The sequence below is a fragment of the Mustela nigripes genome, chromosome 17 (assembly GCF_022355385.1).
Source record: "Mustela nigripes isolate SB6536 chromosome 17, MUSNIG.SB6536, whole genome shotgun sequence".
Taxonomy (NCBI): domain Eukaryota; kingdom Metazoa; phylum Chordata; class Mammalia; order Carnivora; family Mustelidae; genus Mustela; species Mustela nigripes.
The window spans coordinates 13,500,776-13,522,151 of record NC_081573.1 but is presented as its reverse complement, the minus strand read 5'-3'; the positions used below and the strand labels follow the sequence as shown (position 1 = coordinate 13,522,151).

Here is a 21,376-nt window from a genome sequence, read left to right as displayed (position 1 = left end):
GGCTGACTCAGTCCGCTAAGCATCTGCCTTCCTCTCAGGTCATGATCCCAGGGTCCGGGGATCAACCCCCACCTGGGGCTCCCTGCTCCACGGGAAACCTGCTTTTCCCTCTCCCCCTGCTCATTCTCTCTCTCAAATACATAAATAAAATCTTTAAAAAAGAGAGACATATTGGGGCGCCTGGGTGGCTCAGTGGGTTAAGCCTCTGCCTTCTGCTCAGGTCATGATCTCAGGGTCCTGGGATCAAGCCCCACATGGGGCTCTCTGCTCGGCAGGGAGCCTGCTTCCTCCTCTGTCTATGTCTGCCTCTCTGCCTACTTGTGATCTCTCTCTCTCTGTCAAATAAATAAAATATATTAAAAAAAGAGAGAGAGAGACATATTAAGTCACTTACCCATAGAATTACACAGGCTCATATTTCTACATACATACCCAGAAACACTCAGGTACACAAAGGCATACACGTAAAGTCATTCACTTGTTCAACAAGCATTTATGTAACACCTACTGTGTGCAGGGCTATTGTGGACCTGTATGAACCTTGGCATACAGCAGGGGACTGAATAGACAGAAACCCCCGCCCTCCTATAGCAGGGTTGACAGACAGTGAGCAAGACATACAGGTAATGGGCAAAGTATGTTGTGATGAGAAGAGCCAAAGAAGAAAAGTAAAGCTGGGGAGAGGCTAGATATGGCCATGGGGTCCTGGCTCTGAACAGGGCGGCCAGGGACAGAGTGACAGAAAAGGTGGGGTCTGAGTCCCAAATGTGATTGAGTGTGGGCGAGAGCCCTGTGCACTTCTGTGGGAAGATAGAACAGAGATGCAAAGTTCCCGAGATGGGAATGTGTCTGATATCTGAGTTCCCAGTGAAGTGGGGGAGGGGGACGGGAGTTGGTAGGAGCTGAGCTTAGAGCATATAAATGAGCGAACACCTCTGGCTTTACATACAGCCATCAGGGCCTTTTTCTTAAGTGTGTGTCTGCTAGGGATATATGCCTCCATGTGTGTCTGTTTGGCTCAGTGTGATCGTGTCTGTGTTTGTGCAAGTATGTGATTGTGTGAATGCGTATGTCTGTGTGCGTGTTGGTGTGTGTGTCTAGGTATGAGTATGGGTACTTTTGTATGTGTGTGTGTAACTATGTGTTGGTGTATGTGCCTGGTGTGTCTGTGTGTAACTATCTCTGTGTACACATATGAGTATGTGTGTTTCGGTGTGTGTGTTTTTGAGTGTTGTTTGTGTGAGCATATATGTGTGTCTCTGTGTATGAATGTGTGTGTGTGTGTATGTGTGTCTCTGTGTGTGTGCCCGTGTGTGACTGCGTGTATATGTGTCTACAAAGTGGGGTACTAAGACTGAGGCCACCAGCCTGTCCTTCTGTCTGGGGACAGAGGCCTGTGCTCCCAGATCAACCCCCACCTCCCTTCCAGCAGGAGCCCATGTGGGCTGCACTGACTGTCGGGCAGGGCATGGTAGGTGGTGGCTCAGCATGGCCTGGGAAACCATCCTTCCCCTCTCTGACACTGGGCCTCTCCTTTTATGACTCCCCAGGTTTGAACAAGACATCTTCTTTCTCCTGTGAAGCCCATAACGCCAAGGGGGTCACCACGTCCCGCACGGCCACCATCACAGGTGAAGGAAAGGGAGCTGGGGATTTGGGTGTCAGAGGATGTGTGGTCTGGCCCAAAGGTCAGAGCTGGGGTAGAGGGAAGGGGGGTCTAGAGGGGAGCTTCGGGCAAAGACCCCCCAGGGTCAGCCCTGCCCCTCATGTCTCCACAGTGCTCCCCCAGCGGCCCCGTGACCTCCACCTGGTTTCCCGCCAGCCCACAGAGCTGGAGGTGGCTTGGACCCCAGGCCTGAGCGGCATCTACCCCCTCACGCACTGCACCCTACAGGTGAGACCTTAGACTTGGCTCAGCCCTCCTCCTTCCACCACACATAAGCCCCCTGCCCCTCCCTGGGAAACCAGCTCTTCCCAGCCATGCATGTGCTGAGAGGCAGTAGAGCCTCCAGTTGAGTCAACACTAGATGTCTTGGCTTCAGATCCTCCCTCCACCACCAGCAGCTGCAGGAGATGGGACCTTGTGACTTAACCTCACTGGACTTCAGTCTTATCTGTAAAATGGGCAGATAGGCTTGTTGTAAGAATTCAATGAGTGAATACAAGGACCAAACTTAAAATAGTATCTGGAACATAGGTAATGCCTAATAAACTATTAGCTGTTTTAACTTTTTTTTTTTTAGTATTAGTAATACTGACTCTGGCCAGAGTGGGAATCCTAAGACAGCATGGGTCAGAACCTTCTCTGTCACCAGCAGGTGACCACAGCCCTGTGCTTCTCCCATCCCAGCCCTGATCACTCTGGGTTGCCGCTGTCTGAGGGGTGAGTCTCTCTCCCCACTGGACCGGGATCTTTGGGAGGACCAGTCCTGGCCTGTCTCAGTCACCACTAGGTCCTCACGATTGCCCAGTGCAGGTTCCAACTAGAGTAGGACACATTTGCTAGAAGAGTCCCTGACCTGAAGTGTTCTAGACCCAGCCTTCAGCACCAGAGTTGTTCTTAGTCTGCGCTAAGAAAAACAAACGCAGATCTCTGAATACAAGACCCAATTCTGGCCTGAAGTTCTTTGAGATCTGGAAGTTGGAGTGAGGGCAGGACAGTGTCTGCCCCGACAGATGATAATAATTAGTAATGCCCAGTGTTTATGGAGTGTCATCTCTATGGTGGGCCTTATGTTATGACTTTATGTGTTTATGTGTGTTTGTGGGGGCAGGGTCTGTGGAGACACCCACTTTCCAGATGTAGAAGCTAAGGTTCAGAGTAGTTAAGCAACCTGTCAAGGATCACAGCCAGGAAGTGGCCGAGGTGGGATTTGAACCCTCACCTCCCCAAACCCAAACAGCCCCCTTCACCCTCTTGGAGACCATTCAGAGCCAACACTTGATCAAATAAGAGCTGTCTTTCTTGTAATTACGTGCCCTAACCCTAGAAAGTAATCTGCTAATCTTCCCATTTTCAAGGGAAGGAACTGAGGCCTGGAGAGGGGAAGTGATCTGCCCTCCCCATGGGCTTTAAAGGATAAAACTGATTCAATCTTCAAGCGTGGGCCCACTTGGGAGATCTCAAATGCTAGGTCAGGCATCAGCTGTACCCCCCAACCCACATGCGTCCAGTGTCAAAGAAAAGCAGAAGTGTGTCCTCTTCCTTCTCCAGGGCTCACTTCCTGCTGTGCCTGGCCTAGGGCAGGAGGGTTCGAATGGGAGGGCTGCAGGGAAAAGAGAAGTGGGAGTGGGCACCAGGAGGCTGACTGTCTGGACCTATGTCCCTGTGTCCCCTTTGTCCCAGCAGAGGTTCCCCTTCTCATCTGTCACTGCAGGTCAGAGAGCGGGCATGGGACAGCTTCCATCCCCCACCCCCATCATATTACCCACCCTCCCAGACCTCATGGTGGGATCCTTCCCCACAGCCGTCTGTGGGACTCTGGGCAAGTTGCTGAACCTCTCTGGGCCTCTGTTTCCTCATCTGTAAAATGGGAATGAAAAAAGAAACTGACCTCAGAGGGTGGTGGCAAAAAGACCAGGAGTTCAACCAGGATTGCGCCTGCTGGGGTGCTTGATACAGAGTCTACACTGGGGAAACGTTAACCATCGATAGGATGCACAAACCGACTTCTGTGCTGTGTGTCATCGAGCCTCATACCTTGCCAGGTAGGGACTCTTACATGCCCATTTTCCAGAGATAGGAACGGAGACTCAGAGAAATAAAGACACCCATTCTAGGTCACACAGCAAATGATACCCAAGCCAGGACTTGGATATCCAAGATTCTTTGGGTCCACACCAGTAAGCGGTAAACTTCCCTCTGAGAACACTCAGTGTGACAGTGTGGTTGGGTCTCCTGGTTGCTCCCCCGGTGTTGAGGGGAGGTGGCAGCATCCTTGTGGTGTGTGGCTGTAGAGGTTGTGGTTATGTGTGGCAGGGCTGTACAAATGTCTATACCTGCTGTGGTCCCTGCCATGCTGATCGTGTTATTGCTGGGGATCAGGCGAGTGTCCCAGCTGGGGACGCTATGTAGGGCATGCAAAGTTTGCTACTTGTAGCCGGGCAACTTCTGTCTTGCGCATGCACACACACACACACAATAATAGCAATAGACACTCACCGTGCACGGCCTTCTCTAAATGCTTGCAAGCATCAGCTCACTCAACCCTGCAAGTTAGGGAGACATTGTTGTTATCCCATTTTACAAATGAGGAAACTAAGGCACAGTGCTAGGGGCTAGTAGAGGCGGGATCTGAACCCCAGATCCAGCGTCTCTGCTCAGCACCAAGTTCTGCTGCCTCTCTGAACAGAGGAGAAGTATTGTTACTATCACCAATGTTCTTATTTCTTTTTAAAGATTTTTATTTATTTGAGAGTGAGAGAGCTAGAGAGAGCACAGCAGGGGGAGAGGGTAGAGGGAGAGGGAGAAGCAGGCTTCCCGCTGAGTGCGGAACCCTATGTGGGGCTTGATCCCAGGACCCCGGGATCATGACCTGAGCTGAGGGCAGACACAACGGCCTGAGCCACCCAGGCGCCCCAAGGCAAAAGTTTTGAAGACAGGTTGGGGTTTAGTTCCCAGCTTCATCAGTGACAATCTGGTAATCTTGGGCAAAGTGATTCTATCTCTCTGAGACTCACTGTCCTCATCTGTAAGTGGGGATGCCCATGGTACCCAAACACAGAGCTGAGGGTCAGATGAGCTCAGATGTGTAAAGGGCTTTGCTTTTTTATTCAGATATGCATAACGTGCATAATCTTCAGTGTGCACCTAGATTGTTAAACACAAATGTTCATCCATGTCACCACCCTCCAGATCACCACCCACCAGCTCCCCACCCACAAGGATCCCTGAGCCCCCAGCGATGCCCACTCTTCTGATTTCTCTTGTAGGATGTTGCTTTTGTCTGTGGTTGAATGTCATTGTCATTTTATTGATGCTGATCACCTGCCCTGCTCCGCACAGCTTGTCCTACCTTCAGCCTTTAGGTAGCCCTGGAAGGCATTTGTTCTCTAAGTGCCCATGTTCCAGATGAGGAAACTGAGGCTCGGAGAGGGCAAGTCTTGCCAGAGGTGGCTTTTACAAGTGATGACGGAGCCACATCATGCATCTAGGAGGTCTTCTCGCTTTGCAGCTGCATGTGCCCCTGTTACACCAGCACAGAGCACTCTCTCGCGCGCGCGCACTCTCTCTCTCTCTCTCTCACACACACACTCACCCTTGCAAAGTTGTGCCATCACCCCAGGACCACCCCTACCAACTTGTGTGAGCCCCGTCTTGAGATCTCCTGGCCGTCCCATCCTCAAGCCCCTTCCCTCTCCCCAGGCCGTGCTGTCAGATGATGGGGTGGGCGTCTGGCTGGGAGAGCCAGACCCTCCAGAGGAGCCTGTCACCTTGCAAGCGTCTGTTCCCCCTCACCGCCTTCGACTGGGCAGCCTCCGTCCTCACACTCCTTACCACATCCGGGTCGCCTGTACCAGTAGCCAGGGCCCCTCACCCTGGACCCACTGGCTTCCTGTGGAGACACCGGAGGGAGGTAAGAAGGGGCTGGTGTGACGCAGACGTCACTCACCGCGGCTCACATCTATGCCACCCCAGGCATCTCCTGTCACCCATTAACCCCAAGTGGCCTCAGTCCCTCCCACCCAGCCCCGGACTCCCCAGCATGGCCCACTGGCATCTCTCCCAGACCTCTCCCCTGTGCTTCCGCTCATGGCAGGCCTGCACGAGGTGCCCACGTGCGTTCCCTTTGCACTCTGCCCCTGCTTCCTGGGAACAGGGGAGGGGGTCAGGAAGAGGTGGGGGTGCCAGCTTCCCCTCTTCCCTGTCCTCCAGTGCCCCTGGGCCCCCCCGAGAATGTCAGCGCCATGAGGAATGGGAGCCAAGCCCTGGTGCACTGGCAGGAGCCAAGGGCGCCCCTGCAGGGCACCCTATTGGGGTACCGGTTGGCCTACCGAGGCCAGGACACCCCCGAGGTGGGTGCTGCTGGCAGGGCTGGGGCGGAGTGGCTGGGAGGAGGGAGATGGGGAGGAAATGTCAGGGTGGACAGGACAGTGGTGTGGGTCGGGGTAGTACAAGATCATACGGCACCTAGGAGAACACGTTCTGGGGAGGTTTAAGGGGTCTGGGGAAGGGGTAGGGAATGGCTATTTAAAAGCACTGTACAAAGCGTTTCAATAGACTTCCAGATGTCCTGTGACGCTTTTATAGCAGATAATCCTAGAACACCTTGAAGAAGGGGTGATGTTTCCTATTGGGCACGGAGGTGATGTTGGAGCAACAGCACCCTGGGTTGGACAGATGGGGTGGGAGATTGGGTGGGAGATCAGGAGGGCATAGAGGAACGTGGGTGGAAAGATGGGGATGGGGGTTCAGTCCCCCCTTGCTAGCACTTGACAAGGGGCAGTTAATGAGGCAAAGGGCCGATGCTCGTGGAGCTGATGGTGGAGTGGGCGTGGGGATGGAGAATGGAGGTAGGGGTGGTGGCGAGGAATGAAGGGTGGGAGGAGGTAGGGAGGAGGGGTTGGGGGCAGGAGGGGGCTTTTGGAAAGATGGAGATTTGAGGCTGAGGGTGAAGTTTTAAGAGTTAAGGGCAGATAGGGGGCACTCTACCCTGACACTCCATCCGACATCCTAGGTGCTCATGGACATAGGGCTAAAAAGAGAGGTGATCCTGGAGCTGCGGGGGGACGGGACTGTCCCCAACCTGACAGTGTGTGTGGCAGCCTACACTGCCGCTGGGGATGGACCCTGGAGCCTCCCTGTGCCCCTGGAGCCCTGGCGTCCAGGTAAGTCCCAGTCCTGCTCAGCCCCCTTCAACCCATTCTCAAGGACCCTGTCTTGCCCTGATGCCCCTGACTTTCTCCCTGTACCTTTCAGTGTTACTTACCCCAATCTAGGCTCTTTTCCCACCCGAAGCTTAATGAGAGTCTCGTCCATGTCACACCAGCCTTACCCTCTCTGAGCATGTCCTGCCTCTGTCCTTTCTCCTCACAGGACAAGGACAACCAGTCCACCAGCTGGGTAAGGCTTCCCACCCTCTCTCCTCCCTCCTTTCTCTCAACACCCCCTGAGGATCCCATCGCCATAAACATACCTGTTGCCATTGCTTTCATGTTTCCCAAACTCATCACTCTAATCTTCTACTTCTGGGGTTTGTGTGGTCCTTGATGGAGTCGCCTGGAATGGCCCTGCACATTATAGGTACTCAGTGAATTGTGGTTGGATGGATGGGCAGACAGATGAGTTATCCCCCCTCAAATCCATCCCTCTCAATATTTCTCCAGCAATTCTCGAACATTCCTCCTACAGCCATTGTACCCTCCTAGCCCTGTTCCAGATCATCTCTTGTAACCCAAACTACTAGCCTTAAGTATTCCTTACGTGCCTTCCTACATTTCTTTCCATACCCTTCTCACACTAATCCCAGCTTCCTTTCCCAGTCATCCTATTACAGTCCTTGGTTCCTCACCCATGCCTCCCAAACACAGGACATATCCACACTTCTCATTCACAAACTGCACATTTTTCACACCTTCACCACATATCCCACATACATCCATATATCCTGGAAAACTTTGGGTCCACGCTATCCCACACTCTTCAGGTCCCCGTGCACACCCATTGACACTCCTCACCCCTCGCCAGTCCTAATCCATTCCCGCTCTGCACACACCCACCACACCAAACTCCTGGAACACTCAGCACGTACCCATTCCCACGTTTTTACACACTATGTCAGCTCATCCCATGCCCACGCTCCTTTCACACCAGAGTTAAATCCTTACAAATCACTGCTCACTACTTGTATCCAAAACTCCTTTACTACTCCTCGTTCACATACCCCAAACTCCTCCAATACTCCTCTGACATTCTGTGCACCGTCCTTTGCATACTTACTTCTCTCCCATCCTTTGCTTTATGGAAACCCCTCCATCGTCAGCGCGCACTCCTCAAGACCATTCCTTGGCCATTTGTCCATAAGCCTCCTTCTCCTTGCACACGCCCCACACACCCATCCTACACTCCATGCATTCTCTCCCCCCGCTCCCCTGCTTTCCAGACCCAAGTCCATCTCCTCGGAGAAGTGAATGCCTCTACCTACCCCATGCCTCATTAGATATTTCCACATCTGTTTCCCTCCAATGTCACATCTTTGGGGTCCAGGGAGTGGGATCCAGGGCTTCCCCCATGACCTGTGTGCCATACCCCTGACAGTGAGTGAGCCCCCCGCCCCTGCCTTCTCATGGCCCTGGTGGTACGTACTGCTGGGAGCCGTTGTGGCCGCTGGTTGTGTCCTCATCTTGGCTCTGTTCCTCGTCCACCGCCGGAGGAAGGAGACCCGCTATGGGTAAGTTGGAACTACGTGAGTAGGGAGGCTTGTGTGGACTGGGATGGAGAGGCTGGGGCCAGGGAGACCATGAGGAAGCTTGTGTGGGACAAGAGATTACCGATTAAGATTCCGATTAAGAATCGGAATGAGATCCAGGGTCCGGGTGATGAATGGAAGGCGGGGGGGTGGGGGGTAGAAGTCTCAGACATGCTTAGCAAATGCTGGCGGGGTGGGGGGTGGCTTGGGCTTAGGGTGGTGTTCACTTTCACTGTTCTCAGAAGGAGGGGTTTGCACTTGGTTCTGCCCTGTCCTCACCTCCTGCCCATTCTCCCCAAGAGAGGTGTTTGAACCAACAGTTGAAAGGGGTGAGCTGGTGGTCAGATACCGTGTTCGCAAGTCCTACAGTCGCCGGACCACTGAAGCCACCTGTAAGTGAACCCCCACACCTCCCCGCCCTGGTTGGGGGCTGACGAGCATAGAGACTGGGGCCCGCTGGGCTTCTGTTGATGCCCGAACCAAAAGTTCCTGAAGACCTTGGAATGATAGGACATTAGAACCACAGACTCTGACAACAACAGAACTGTGAAATCACACAGACCCTTAGAATAATAGGGTCTTAGACAAAAAAAATCATAGGAAGACCAAACCTTAGAGCTACAGGATCCTAGAACAATGTGATGATGATGGCGATGAAGAGGACGAGGATGGTAGGATGATGGTGAAGCCAGGGGTGACAGCCAACCCCAGCAGTCCCTATGTGACAGGTGCTACACATGTCATTTAATTGAATCCTCACGACAACCCAGTGAGGCAGGTACGTCTTCCCTCCCCACCACCCCCACTGCACGGATGAGGAAGCAGTGGCACAAGAGTGTTTAAGTGACCTCCTCAAGGCCACGCAGCTTGCACGTTGGATAGCTGGGCTTTGAAATGAGATCATTTTGCTCTGAAAGTCCATCCCCCTGAGCTTCCTCTAGGAATTAAAGAATGTTAGAGAGGTAGAATCAAGCTTGGCTGAAATAATTCCAGGATCAATACCATAGACCCTTAAGATCTTGAAAACCAGAGGGTCTTAGAACTCTAGACTCTCCATGAGACTGTGGAATTAAGGAGGGTCCCAGCCATGAAGGGACCTCAGAGGCCACATCGTCAAATTCCTTCCTCTTTCCAGCTGGGGCAACTTAAATCCAGGAAGGAAAGGGACAGAGCGATGTCTTTCCCCAGCACACTGTGAGAAGGCTGGCGGGGCCCCAGGGAGATATTGGAAGAGGCTGGGAAAGACATTAAATTCAAGAGGAGCAAGGATAGGAAGCAAGGAGGTCATGGTGCTCTAGTAGGGTAACGTGCAGCAGCGATTCTCAGAGTGTGATCCTGGTCCCTGGGGGTCCCTGAGACCACTGCAGGGGATCCATGAGGTCAAAACTATTTTCGTAATAATCCCGAGATGTTATTTGCCCTTTAGCACCCTCGTTCTCTCACACGTGTTCTGTGGAATTTTCCAGAAGCTCTCTAATACATGATGATGTCATCACTCTTTCTGTTGACAAACATCTGCTTCTTTATTCTTGTGTTTGAAAACTCCATCCATTTTAATTTTTTAAAAGATTTTATTTATTTATTTGACATACACAGAGAGATCACAAGTAGGCAGAGAGGCAGGTGATGGGGGGGCAGGCTCCCCGCCAAGCAGAAAGCCCCATGCGGGGCTCGATCCCAGGACCCAGGACCATGACCTGAGCTGAAGGCAGAGGCTTAACCCACTGAGCCACCCAGGTGCTCCCATTCATTTTAATTTTAAAAATACAATAAGTGTTGATCTGTGTCAGCCCCCTGAATGAAAGCTCTTTGCCATCCACAGTAATTTGAAGACTGTGAAGGGGTCCTGAGGCCAATAAGTTTGAGAACGGTTGCTATAGAGCTACGAAAATAAATCACAACTATGTGTGAGAGCTACATTATGGCTGTATCATAGACACCGTGTTGAGTGAAAGAAACCAGAGACAAAAAAGAACACAGTATATGATTCCACATTGATAATATCCCCAAACAGAGAAGGCCAGTATATGGTAAGAGAAATCAGGAAGGTGGCTGCTCTTGAGAGGGCGGGTCATGGTCTGTTCTTGACCTGGGTGCTAGTTACACTGTTGTGTTTGCTTTGTAGAAATCCGCTGAGCTGGGGGACCTGGGTGTCTCGGTCAGTTGAGCACCCAACTCTTGGTTTCAGCTCAGGTCATGACCTCGTGGGTCCTGAGATTGAGCCCCGGGTGGGGATCCCCGCTCAGCGGGAAGTCTGCTTGAAGATTTTCTCCCCGTGCCCCTCCCCACCCCGCTGGCGGGCGTGTTCTCTGTAGAATAAGTAGATCTTTTTTTTTTTTTTTTTTTTTTTTTGACACAGTGAGAGAAAGAGACAGTGAGAGAGGGAACATAAGCAGCAGGATGGGAGAGAGAGAAGCAGGCTTCCTGCTCAGCAGGGAGCCCAATGGGGGCTTGATCCCAGGATCCTGAAATCATGACCTGAGCCAAAGGCAAATGCCTAATGACTGAGCCACCCAGGCGCCCCTAAAGAAATCTGTTGGTTAAGCAGCCAACTCTTGATTTCAGCTCAAGTCGTGATCTCAGAATTGTGAGGTTGAGCCCCATGTCCGGCTCCTCACTCAGCAGGGAGTCTGCTTGGGATTCTCTCTCTGCCTCTCTTTGGGCTCCTCCTCCCCATCTCACACCTGGGAGCGTGTGCTTTCTCTCTCTCTCTCTCAGAAAGAAATCACTGAGCTGCTCCCTTGTGATTTATGCAGATTGTAACTCAATAAAAAGTTAAGAAATATTTTTAGCAACTGCTGTGGCATACCACTGACCTATCAGGGTGCCCAGTGGTACAAGATTATGTGACAGGCTCTAACCCTTTTGCTGCTGGTTTGGGAAAAGATTTGGGGGGTCTAGGGGAGGAGCTAGGGCAGGAGGTGTGCTCAGGGCAGTAGCTGTTTGTTTGTTTGTTTTTTAAGATTTTATTTATTTATTTGATAGAAATCACCAAGTAGGTGAAACCAAGTAGGCAGAGAGGCAGACAGAGAGAGAGAGGAGGAAGCAGGCTCTCTGCTGAGCAGAGAGCCCAATGCGGGGCTCGATCCCAAGACCCTGGATCACGACCCGAGCTGAAGGCAGAGGCTTTAACCCAGTGAGCCACCCAGGCGTCCCCAGTAGCTGTTTTTGAATGAATGCTGAAGTATTTCAGTATTTTAACAATGGTACATCCCTCTTGACATCCAAATGTCTCCTGAGTGTCAGCCCTGCTCCATGGCTCTGTCCACCCTTGCCCCCATACAGTGAACAGCCTGGGCATCAGTGAAGAGCTGAAAGAGAAGCTTCGGGACGTGATGGTAGACCGACATAAGGTAGCCCTGGGCAAGACGCTGGGAGAAGGTGAGCCCCCGGCCCCCCCTCACCCCCAGCACACACACACATTCCCCTGAACCACGAAGTCCTTCACTTCCCCACCCATACCCTGTCACAGTCCCCCCAAGCACCCACTGATGTCAGTGTCTCCCTCTTGTCCCCCACAGGAGAATTTGGAGCCGTGATGGAGGGCCAGCTCAACCAGGATGACTCCATCCTCAAGGTGGCTGTGAAAACAATGAAGAGTGAGTCTGAGCTTGCATGTCTACATGGATGGGACCCCTGACCCCTCACCCGAAGGCTTTTCCCTATGGCCCTAATGAGGCCAAAGAGCAGAAGAGTGAGTCGAAAACCAGCCTTGCCACAGAATCTCAGGGTTTCCAGATAGGAAGTGGAGTCCGTACTAGGTGCTTTAATGGATGGGATTTAGTATGGGGAGACTTATTACAAAGGCACTGGAATGATGGGGAGCAGTGAGGCTGGAGATTAGTGACAGTCATACTTCCATCCTAAGACCTAAGGCCAGAGTGAAGAAGTGGTGTCACCATAGCCACCGCCAGGGATGCCTGGTGGGATTTGGGATTGCAGATTTAGAGGCTGCCTTGTGCAAGCTTGAAATACACAGCCACCATCAAGGCAATGCTGGAAGCGGTAAGGGACAGAGTGAAATACCCTGACTTCTCCCTCTCCACCTACCCACCTGCCAGTCTTCCCATTGGCAAACTCCAACAGGAAAACAGGAAACAGTATGAACAGTACAAAGAGGAGCCTGGGAAATGTAGTTTTGGTGGGGGCCAGCCCCCTTGGTGGGGGAAGGTCTGGAATGTAGCTTCATCATTTATCAGCTGTGTGATCTCAGGCAAGTGACTTTCCCTCTTTGAGCTGCGTTTCTTCATTTGGGAAAAAAGATCATAATATCCTTGCCTCCTAGGGTGAGCCAAAGCACTTAATGCTGGGGTGGTAAGTGGTCTGTGCAAGGAATGTGGACTACGACTATATTATTTACAGGGTCAGAGAGGGTGGGAGCCACTCCAGGGTCACACAGCCCAGGAGTCCAGGGCCAAGTCTTTTCCATACGGGGAGGGCCAGGCTGCTGCTGATGGTGAAGGAGGGGAATCCTTTCTCAATCAGTGGAGCTAAAAGCTTGGGTTATGGAGCCATCAGTGTCTTCCCATTCATTCATTATTGAACACTTTTTATGTACCAGGTTACGTTCTCCACCTAGGTTTGAGTCCCAGCTGTGTGACCTTGGGTGAGTGGCTTTGCCTCTCTGAGCCAGTGTCCTGAGTTGTAAAAAGGGAGTAATGGGATGAATCCCCAGGGAAGCAGCCTAGCATGGTGTGTGCACCTGGATCTCAGAGCCGGCCCACCTGGCCTTCACTTCTGCCTCTTCCACTTGCAAGCTCTGTGTGCCCTTAGGCAGATTTCCTTAACCATTCCGTGCCTTAGTTTCCCCATTGTTAAAACAGAGAGAATAATGGTCTCTCCTCAGAGGGTTAAATAAGTTCACATATATACATACACACACACACACACACACACACACACACATATAGCTGAGTGCAGCACCAGGCACAGATGACAATGATGATGAAGGAGAGGAGGAAGGAGTCCTCCCTCCCCTCTCCTCTTCCTTATCCACCTTCCTCTCTCCCCCAAGTTGCTATCTGTACGAGGTCGGAGCTGGAGGATTTCCTGAGTGAAGCCGTCTGCATGAAGGAATTTGACCACCCCAACGTCATGAGGCTCATTGGTGAGGGAGGGGCAGGTTTGAGGGTGCCCAGGACTCCATGGAGGCCATCCAGGAGGAAGACCCCTCCCTCCGGCACTGGGAAGATCAAACCTCCAGGCTCCCTGCTCCTCCTACCCTCAAGCTCCCTCCTCCTTCTTTCCCTCAGCTTGGAATGTGACCTCTGACCTTTCCCAGAAATAGCTGAGGTCCCCAGGAGGGCTCTGGAAACTTCCCTGGGAACTGTGCTGGAAATGGCTTCTCTTAAGCTTGGTCCTTGCCACCCACCACCCACCCCACCCCCAACAGTTTGGAACTTAGATTTGAAGGGGAGGGAGAGAGAGAACTGAGGGAGGGGATGGCTTCCCCTCCTGGCCAACTGGAGTGACAGGGCTGCCTGGGGGTCCTCAGGCGTCTGTTTCCAGGGTTATGAACGAGAGGGCTTCCCAGCACCCGTGGTCATCTTACCTTTCATGAAACATGGAGACCTGCACAGTTTCCTTCTCTATTCCCGGCTTGGGGACCAGCCAGTGGTGAGGGATATTTACTTGTCTGGTTCCCAGATATCCACTGAGCACCTGTCAGGTACCCAGCACCACTCAGACACTGGGAACACCACAGTGCCCAAGAGCTTGCTCTCGTGGAGCTGTCTGCCAGTGAGAGCACCAGGCAATAAAGAAGTTAACCAATAAATAAGCAAGAGAAATTTAACTGCTAGGAAATGAAGAAAGTCAAGTGAACAACAGAGAGGCCAGGCAGGTAGTTTGGGTGGACTGAGAAGGTCTTACAGAGGAGGTGACCTTGAAGGAAGAGCCAACTGGCGGCGGGAGGTGGGGAAATCTGGGGGGAAGCAGTCCTGGCAGAGGACATAGCACAGAGGAAAAGGCTTAGAGGCAGGAACAGGCATAGTTCGTCTAAAAACCAGAAAGGAGGCCCCTGGCTGGAAAAGTGGTCGCACGTCCAGGTCAAGGGCAATAGGAGATCAACTTGAATGGGAGGGCAGGAGGCGATTATATAGAGCCTTGTTGGAAAGAGGTTGGATTTAATTCTTAGAACCATGGGAAACCACTGCAAGGCACACACAGGAAGGGAAAGAAGGAGGGAGGGAGGAGGGATGGATCTCAGGGACTCCGCTGACCTCCACTCCTTCCTACGTTGCCCCAGTTCCTGCCCACTCAGATGCTGGTGAAGTTCATGGCAGACATCGCCAGTGGCATGGAGTATCTGAGTACCAAGAGATTCATACACCGAGACCTGGCTGCCAGGAACTGCATGTGAGTGCTAAGCCTTCCATAGCTACTCTCACCCCCACCCCACCGTCCCCTCCTCAGGGGAGCTGCATCCCTCCTTCTAGGAGGGAAGAAGGGTCTAGACACACATACCCCTCAGGCAGGCCAGAACTCAGTACTGCAAGGGGATTGGAGAAGACTTCGTGGAGGAGGGGAGCCTGGAACTGAGATTCTGGAGGGGTATTTGAATGTGGAGAGAGTAGAGGCAAGAGGGTGGGCTCAGTGAGTGGCATGACGTGAGCAAAGGGGCAGAGATGACCAATGACAGTGGGGACATTGAAGCCTCATCTCTGTATCCCTCCATGCTGACTATCTTGCCTGGGGCTGCCCTTAGCAAGGGGCCATATTGAATAAGGGGACCAGACACCCTCCTTTCCCCCACCAACAGACATCCCAGAAAATAGGCCAGAATTAAACTAAGGTCAGGATGGAACATGTATATACAAACACAGGCTTCGACTATTAGTTTCATTACAATATTGGACTCAGAAACCGGAGCTGGAGAATTGGAATCTTCTTCAAGATGGGTAAACGTTTGCAACTCTCGGGAACATGAACATCTCTTTCTTTCCCCCCAAATTCTTTCTGTGGAGAAAGTCCAATCTCACAGAAAAGTTGGAAGACTTGTCCAGTGGATGCCCGTACACTATCCTGGGGGCAATTATGCCATATTTCTCCTCTCTTCTCTGCCGTTCTCTCTTTCCTCAACCGCTTCAAAGCAAGTTGCCTAAATCTTCAATAGGTTATCTCCTAAGAATGAGCATTTACATGTAAATTATAGTTCTGTTGTCACACCTGAGAATAGTAACCATAATTCTGCAACATAACTTCATATCCATCCAATCCATATTCAGATTCTTCAGTTGTCCTCCAGAATGTCTTTTAGGGTTGTTTTTTGTTTGTTTGTTTGTTTTATTTTGCTTTGTTTTTTGTTTTTCTTGCCCCCAATCAGGATCTATTCAAGGTCCCCCACACACACATTTAGTTAAATCTGGAATAGCCTCCCCCCCCACCATATTTTTTTAAATATTTTATTTATTCATGGAGAGAAAGAGTGTGAGTTCATGCCAAGGGGAGGGACAGAGGGGGAAGCAAGAGGGATAAGCAGACTCTGTACTGAGTGTAGAGATTTACAAAGGGCTCAAGGCAGGGCTTGATCTCACCACCCTGAGATCATGACCTGAGCCAAACCAAGAGTCTGATGCTTAGTGGACTGCGGCACCCAGGTGCCTCCCTCCCCTGCCTTTTATATTGTTACAGCATATTCTTTTCTTTTTTTTTTTTTTTTCAAAGATTTTATTTATTCATTTGACAGACAGAGATCACAAGTAGGCAGAGAGAGAGGAGGAAGCAGGCTCCTTCTGAGCAGAGAGCCCGATGCTGGGCTCGATCCCAGGACTCTGGGATCATGACCCGAGCCGAAGGCAGAGGCTTCAACCCGCTGAGCCACCCAGGTGCCCCTGTTACAGCATATTCTTTTGGAAGAGACCAGGCCCGTTGTCTTACAGGATATGACATATATGTGTCTGTTTCTTTGTGTTGGCATTTGCCTTGTTCCTCTGTTCCCTGTATTTCATGTTAATTGGAAAACGTATGTAAAGTCTTCAATAGACTCAGTCAAAAGGGAACTTCCTTTCCTTCTGCAACTTGGGCTGATCCTGAGCAAGCCCCCTTTGAAATAATGACACTGAAAATGGAAGCAGACAACCCATTGTTATGCACCTGTTTTTTTGTTGTTGTTAAAATATCAAGGGGTGCCTGGCTGGGTCAGTCAGTGGAATGTGTGACTCTTGGTCTCCAGGTTGTGGTTTTGAGCCCCATGTTGAGAGTAGAGATTACTTTTAAAAAAATCTTAAGGGGTGCTTGGCTAGCTCAGGGAGTAGGGCATGCAGCTCTTGATCTCAGGTCGTGCGTTCAAGCTGCACATTGAGCATGGAACCTACTTTAAAAATAAATAAATAGGGGCGCCTGGGTGGCTCAGTGGGTGAAAGCCTCTGCCTTCAGCTCAGGTCATGATCCCAGGGTCCTGGGATCGAGTCCCGCATTGGGCTCTCCGCTCAGCAGGAAGCCTGCTTCTCTCTCTCCCTCTGCCTGCCTCTCTGCCTACTCGTGAACTCTGTCAAATAAATAAATAAAATCTTTTAAATATATATATAAATATATATATAAATAAAAATATAAAATAAAAATATATAGATGTATAAATATATAATATAAATATATTTATATATAAATATAAATATATTATATATATATATATATATATATATTTTTTTTTTTTTTTAAAGAAAGTTCCTGGGGGCACATGGGTGGCTCAGTCATTAAGCATCCAACTCAGCTCAAGTTATGATCTCAGGGTCTCGAGATGGAGTCCCATGTTGGGCTCTGTGCCGGGCATGGAGCTTGTTTAAGATTCTCTCTCCGCCGGGCGCCTGGGTGGCTCCGTGGGTAAACCTCTGCCTTCAGCTTAGGTCATGATCTCAGGGTCCTGGGATCGAGCCCCATGTCAGGTTGTCTGCTCAGTAGGGAGCCTGCTTCTCCTCTCTCTCTCTCTCTCTGCCTGCCTCTGCCTACTTGTGATTTCTGTCTGTCAAAAAGAAATAAACTCTTTAAAAAAAAAATTCTCTCTCCCACTGCCCCTCCCCCACCTCCTAAAAAATAAACGAAAAGAAAGTTCTTTGCGGAAAAAAAGAAAGGAAGATTGTGGCTTCCCTTGGAGAGGTAGGAAGGACTGATAATGTAATGTGTTTCCTTCTTTCTTATACTTGAAAAAAAAATGTTTATTTTATATACACTGAAACACCCACATCCTACGTGTGCAGCTCAATGAATGTTTACTTGTCATGTAAACAACCAGCACTGGATGAAGATAAAAAAAACAACAACATTTCTAGGCCCTGGCGGTCTCCCTAATGGACTTCCCAGTCACTGCCCCAAGGGAAAACCCTTATTCTGGACTTGAGTCACCTGTTCTTAAATGTCACATAAATGTCACATAAATGTCACTCGTGCAGTTTGTACTCGTTTGTGTCTGGTTTCTTTCACTCAGCATGATGTTTTTGTGGTTAGCCCATGTCTCTGTACGTATTGGTTAGTTCCTTCTTTTTCTTTGCTCTGTGGTATTCCTTGTCTAGATGATGTCCCATGATGTTCTGTTTCTTCATCTGGGTGCTGGTTACATGGGTGCGCTTACGAAACTTCATATGGACCGAACAAGATGGGACACATTTCCCTTCAGTCTGGGTTGACGGATCCTCAACCCCAAGGAGGGACAGCCAGAGTGGCAGATGGAGACGTGTCTGAGAGTGAGGGCAGGCTTTCCAGTGGAGGGGGCAGTACAGTCACCCCGTTCCTCTTCCCAATCTGGACAGGCTGAATGAGAACATGTCTGTGTGTGTGGCGGACTTCGGGCTGTCCAAGAAGATCTACAATGGGGACTACTACCGCCAGGGACGCATTGCCAAGATGCCCGTCAAGTGGATCGCCATCGAGAGCCTGGCTGACCGTGTCTACACCAGCAAGAGCGATGTGGTAGGTGTGGAGATTCCCCACAGGAGTGGGGAGTCAGTGGTTTGTTCATTTCACAGCACAGGGGCCTGGTGGTAAGGGTTAGGCATGTCTGGGGTTGTGCTGGGTGTCTCTGAATGGTGGTGTGGACATGCTGGGGACATGTACAGGTTCAGGAGGTGGCAGGTTCATATAGGAGATGTGTGGACAGTGTAGGCTGGGAGAGGTGGCGATAAGTATGTGTATGTGTGTAGACGTGTGCATGGATGGGCACGTCTGTATGTGCACAAAAGTGACCTCTGTGAGCCTGTCCCTGCGCCGGTGTTGCAGTGAAGAGGAATGTGTACCCGCTAAGATAGCGATGGACACGTGCGCACAAAAATGTGGGTGTACCCATGAACCCATGTATTTGGGGGTGTCTATGTGCAGGACAGACCCTCTAATTCTCTCCCCTCTGCCCCCCACAGTGGTCCTTTGGGGTGACGATGTGGGAGATTGCCACGCGGGGCCAGACCCCATATCCCGGAGTGGAGAACAGCGAGATTTACGACTACCTGTGCCAGGGAAACAGGCTGAAGCAGCCTGTGGGCTGTCTGGACGGACTGTGAGGATCCTCAGGACCCCGCCCACCCCCTCCCCCATCCCAGATTTCACTCCCAAGACCCTGAGCACCCCCACATGGCCCCAACCCTCTGCAACCTGCACAGAACCCCTCAGACTGTTGAGGAACTCATGTGAGCACCCCCCCTGCCCCCAAATCCTAATTCACCCCAGACTCCTGAGCTCTTGCCCTTCCCCCAATCCTCTTAAATACCCAGGACCCTCCACCAGCCCCCCAGTTTGCTGTCCCGAGCTTCTCCAAACTCAAGGGTCTCCTCAGAGATATCCTCAGGATCCTTCAGGACAGAGCTTATCAAACTTTGCTGTCTCACAGCACGTAGAGGAGAGCAGAACATTGATCCAGCGCTTTCAGGGACAAAATCTGCTCTAGCAGATCCTCACTAGAATACCACTCAATACCCAGAGAGCTTCCCCAAGACCCTTTCCAGCTCCCAAGTTTCCCAGGACCCCCTTTGGAAACTCTTGAGAATTCCCAAATCCCATCAGAAGCCCCCAAACTGCTCACGGTTCCTTCCAGTTCCATGAAATGCTTCCAAACTCTCAGAATGCTCCCCTTCTGAGCTCCTGCTATCTCTCACCCCTCACTTTGCTGCCCCAGGTATGCCCTAATGTCCCGGTGCTGGGAGCTAAACCCCCGGGACCGGCCGAGTTTCTCAGAGCTTCGGGAAGATCTGGAGAAGACGCTGAAGGCCCTGCCCCCTGCCCAGGAGCCAGACGAGATCCTCTATGTCAACATGGATGAGGGCGGGGGTCATCCTGAACCACTTGGAGCTGCTGGAGGAGCTGACCCCCCAACCCAGCCTGACCCTAAGGATTCCTGCAGTTGCCTCACTGCGGCTGAGGTCCATCCCGCTGGACGCTACGTCCTCTGCCCTTCTACAGCCCCTGGCCCCACCCTGCCCACCGACAGGAGCTCCCCACCTCCCCCAGGGCAGGAGGATGGAGCCTGAGACAACGCTCTACCTGGGAATCCCTCTCAGGACCCAAGCTAGGCACTGCCACTGGGGGAGCCTCCCCACAACTCTCCCCACTCCAGGCCTCACCCCCGACTACAGCCTCCTCTTCCCACCTATTCTACTTCTACCCCCAGACAAATTCTCCCTCTTCTCCATGCCTCAGTGTCCCCGTGTGTAAAAGGAAGGGGTTGGGCTGCGATTCCTAGGGGTCCTCCCGCGTCTAACATTCCAAGATTCTAGATTCTAAGGTTGAAAGAGTCTAGAAGAAAGGTTCGAGGTTTCAAAGATGCTCTTAGTCTTTGGCTCTAAGAACCTAAAATCCCAAAGTTTCTGATTCTAAAGTGCTAAGGTTCCAGACATGAAGTTTCAAGGCCTATATTTTAAGGCCCTCAGAGTCTGTGGCTTGAGATTTTTCTGGTTCTAGAATTCTTGATACAGCCCACCAAGATTTTAGGTTCTGAAGCTCTAAGATTCTAGTTCTAGAATCCATGGCTCTATCATTCTAGATTTTGTTATTTGAGGGTTCTAAGTCCTTAGGATATAAGATTCTAGATTCTACAATTCTAGACACGGAGGTTTTTTGAAGCCTAATGTTCTAAAATTTGAAGTTTTAAGCCTCTTAGACTGTAAATCCTCAGCCTCTAAGACTCTACATCATTAGTCTTCAAGATTTTATCTTCTCAAGTCCTAAGATTCTAATAATGGTTAATTCTAAGTTCTAAGGCTTTATGATCCTTGAAACTCTTTATTATGAGATTCTGGATCCTAAAGATCGAAGAGTCTAGAATCTGCAATTCAAAAATTCCAAGAGTGTAAAGATAGAGGTTGAAAGGTCTAATGTTTTAAGATGGGATGTTCTAAGACTTAGTCTAAGAACCTAGATTCTTTGTCTAAGATTCTAGACCATACACTTCAAGATTCTAGATTATTAAACTCTAAGATTCTAATGTTGTTCTGTTCTATGTTCCAAGACACGTTAGACTCTATTAGGCCAAGATTCTGGATCCTTAGCATCTAAGGTATAAGACTACAGTTAGCTGTGACTAGCTAGATACCAAAGTTCTAATCAATTCTAATGCTGGACACATTTAGGTTCTATGCTGCATTCCACCTTTCTAGGATTTTAGTTAAGGGCCCAAGAATCCACAGTTTTAAGTCTTAAGATCTGAGGCACTGTAGTTCTACGATTCAAATGTTGTTAGATTCTAAAGATCTACAGCTCTTGAATTCCAAGGTATGATGCCGAGGTTCTAATTTTAGAGTATTCTTCTGGGTGACTCTCCCCTTCTGAGCCACCTCTGCTTCCTCCTCCCCTCCTGTGGGGGTATGTCTCCCCTCAAGCCTGTGCAAGAATGCACTGGGGATGCCTCCTTTCCCCAGGAGGCAGTTTCCCTCCTTTTGGGCCATGCTGCCCCCCCTGAGCCAATCCCTCAAGCCCCCCATTATGGAGAGGTGTGGACAGACTCTGGCACCTCCAGAGGGACTCAGATCATATAAAACTTTATAACCACC

The 21,376-nt window shown here is 50.7% G+C and overlaps 1 protein-coding gene across 3 annotated transcripts in view; it reads left to right on the top strand.

Moving 5' to 3' along the window:
* AXL (AXL receptor tyrosine kinase) overlaps nucleotides 1–21,376 on the top strand; it is a 27,746-nt gene extending 6,370 nt beyond the window's left edge. For 2 of the 3 annotated variants that reach the window (XM_059383253.1, XM_059383251.1), the window contains 16 exons: nucleotides 1,551–1,631; nucleotides 1,779–1,894; nucleotides 5,366–5,576; nucleotides 5,876–6,015; nucleotides 6,678–6,828; nucleotides 7,037–7,063; nucleotides 8,258–8,390; nucleotides 8,709–8,800; nucleotides 11,694–11,789; nucleotides 11,930–12,007; nucleotides 13,423–13,515; nucleotides 13,903–14,024; nucleotides 14,656–14,765; nucleotides 18,152–18,311; nucleotides 18,755–18,891; nucleotides 19,507–21,376. In XM_059383253.1, the coding sequence (XP_059239236.1) occupies nucleotides 1,551–1,631; nucleotides 1,779–1,894; nucleotides 5,366–5,576; nucleotides 5,876–6,015; nucleotides 6,678–6,828; nucleotides 7,037–7,063; nucleotides 8,258–8,390; nucleotides 8,709–8,800; nucleotides 11,694–11,789; nucleotides 11,930–12,007; nucleotides 13,423–13,515; nucleotides 13,903–14,024; nucleotides 14,656–14,765; nucleotides 18,152–18,311; nucleotides 18,755–18,891; nucleotides 19,507–19,858 (2,099 nt within the window). In that variant the 3' untranslated portion in view covers nucleotides 19,859–21,376. The remainder of the gene's footprint in view (nucleotides 1–1,550; nucleotides 1,632–1,778; nucleotides 1,895–5,365; nucleotides 5,577–5,875; nucleotides 6,016–6,677; nucleotides 6,829–7,036; nucleotides 7,064–8,257; nucleotides 8,391–8,708; nucleotides 8,801–11,693; nucleotides 11,790–11,929; nucleotides 12,008–13,422; nucleotides 13,516–13,902; nucleotides 14,025–14,655; nucleotides 14,766–18,151; nucleotides 18,312–18,754; nucleotides 18,892–19,506) is intronic. The other variant, XM_059383252.1, reaches the window with a different exon arrangement.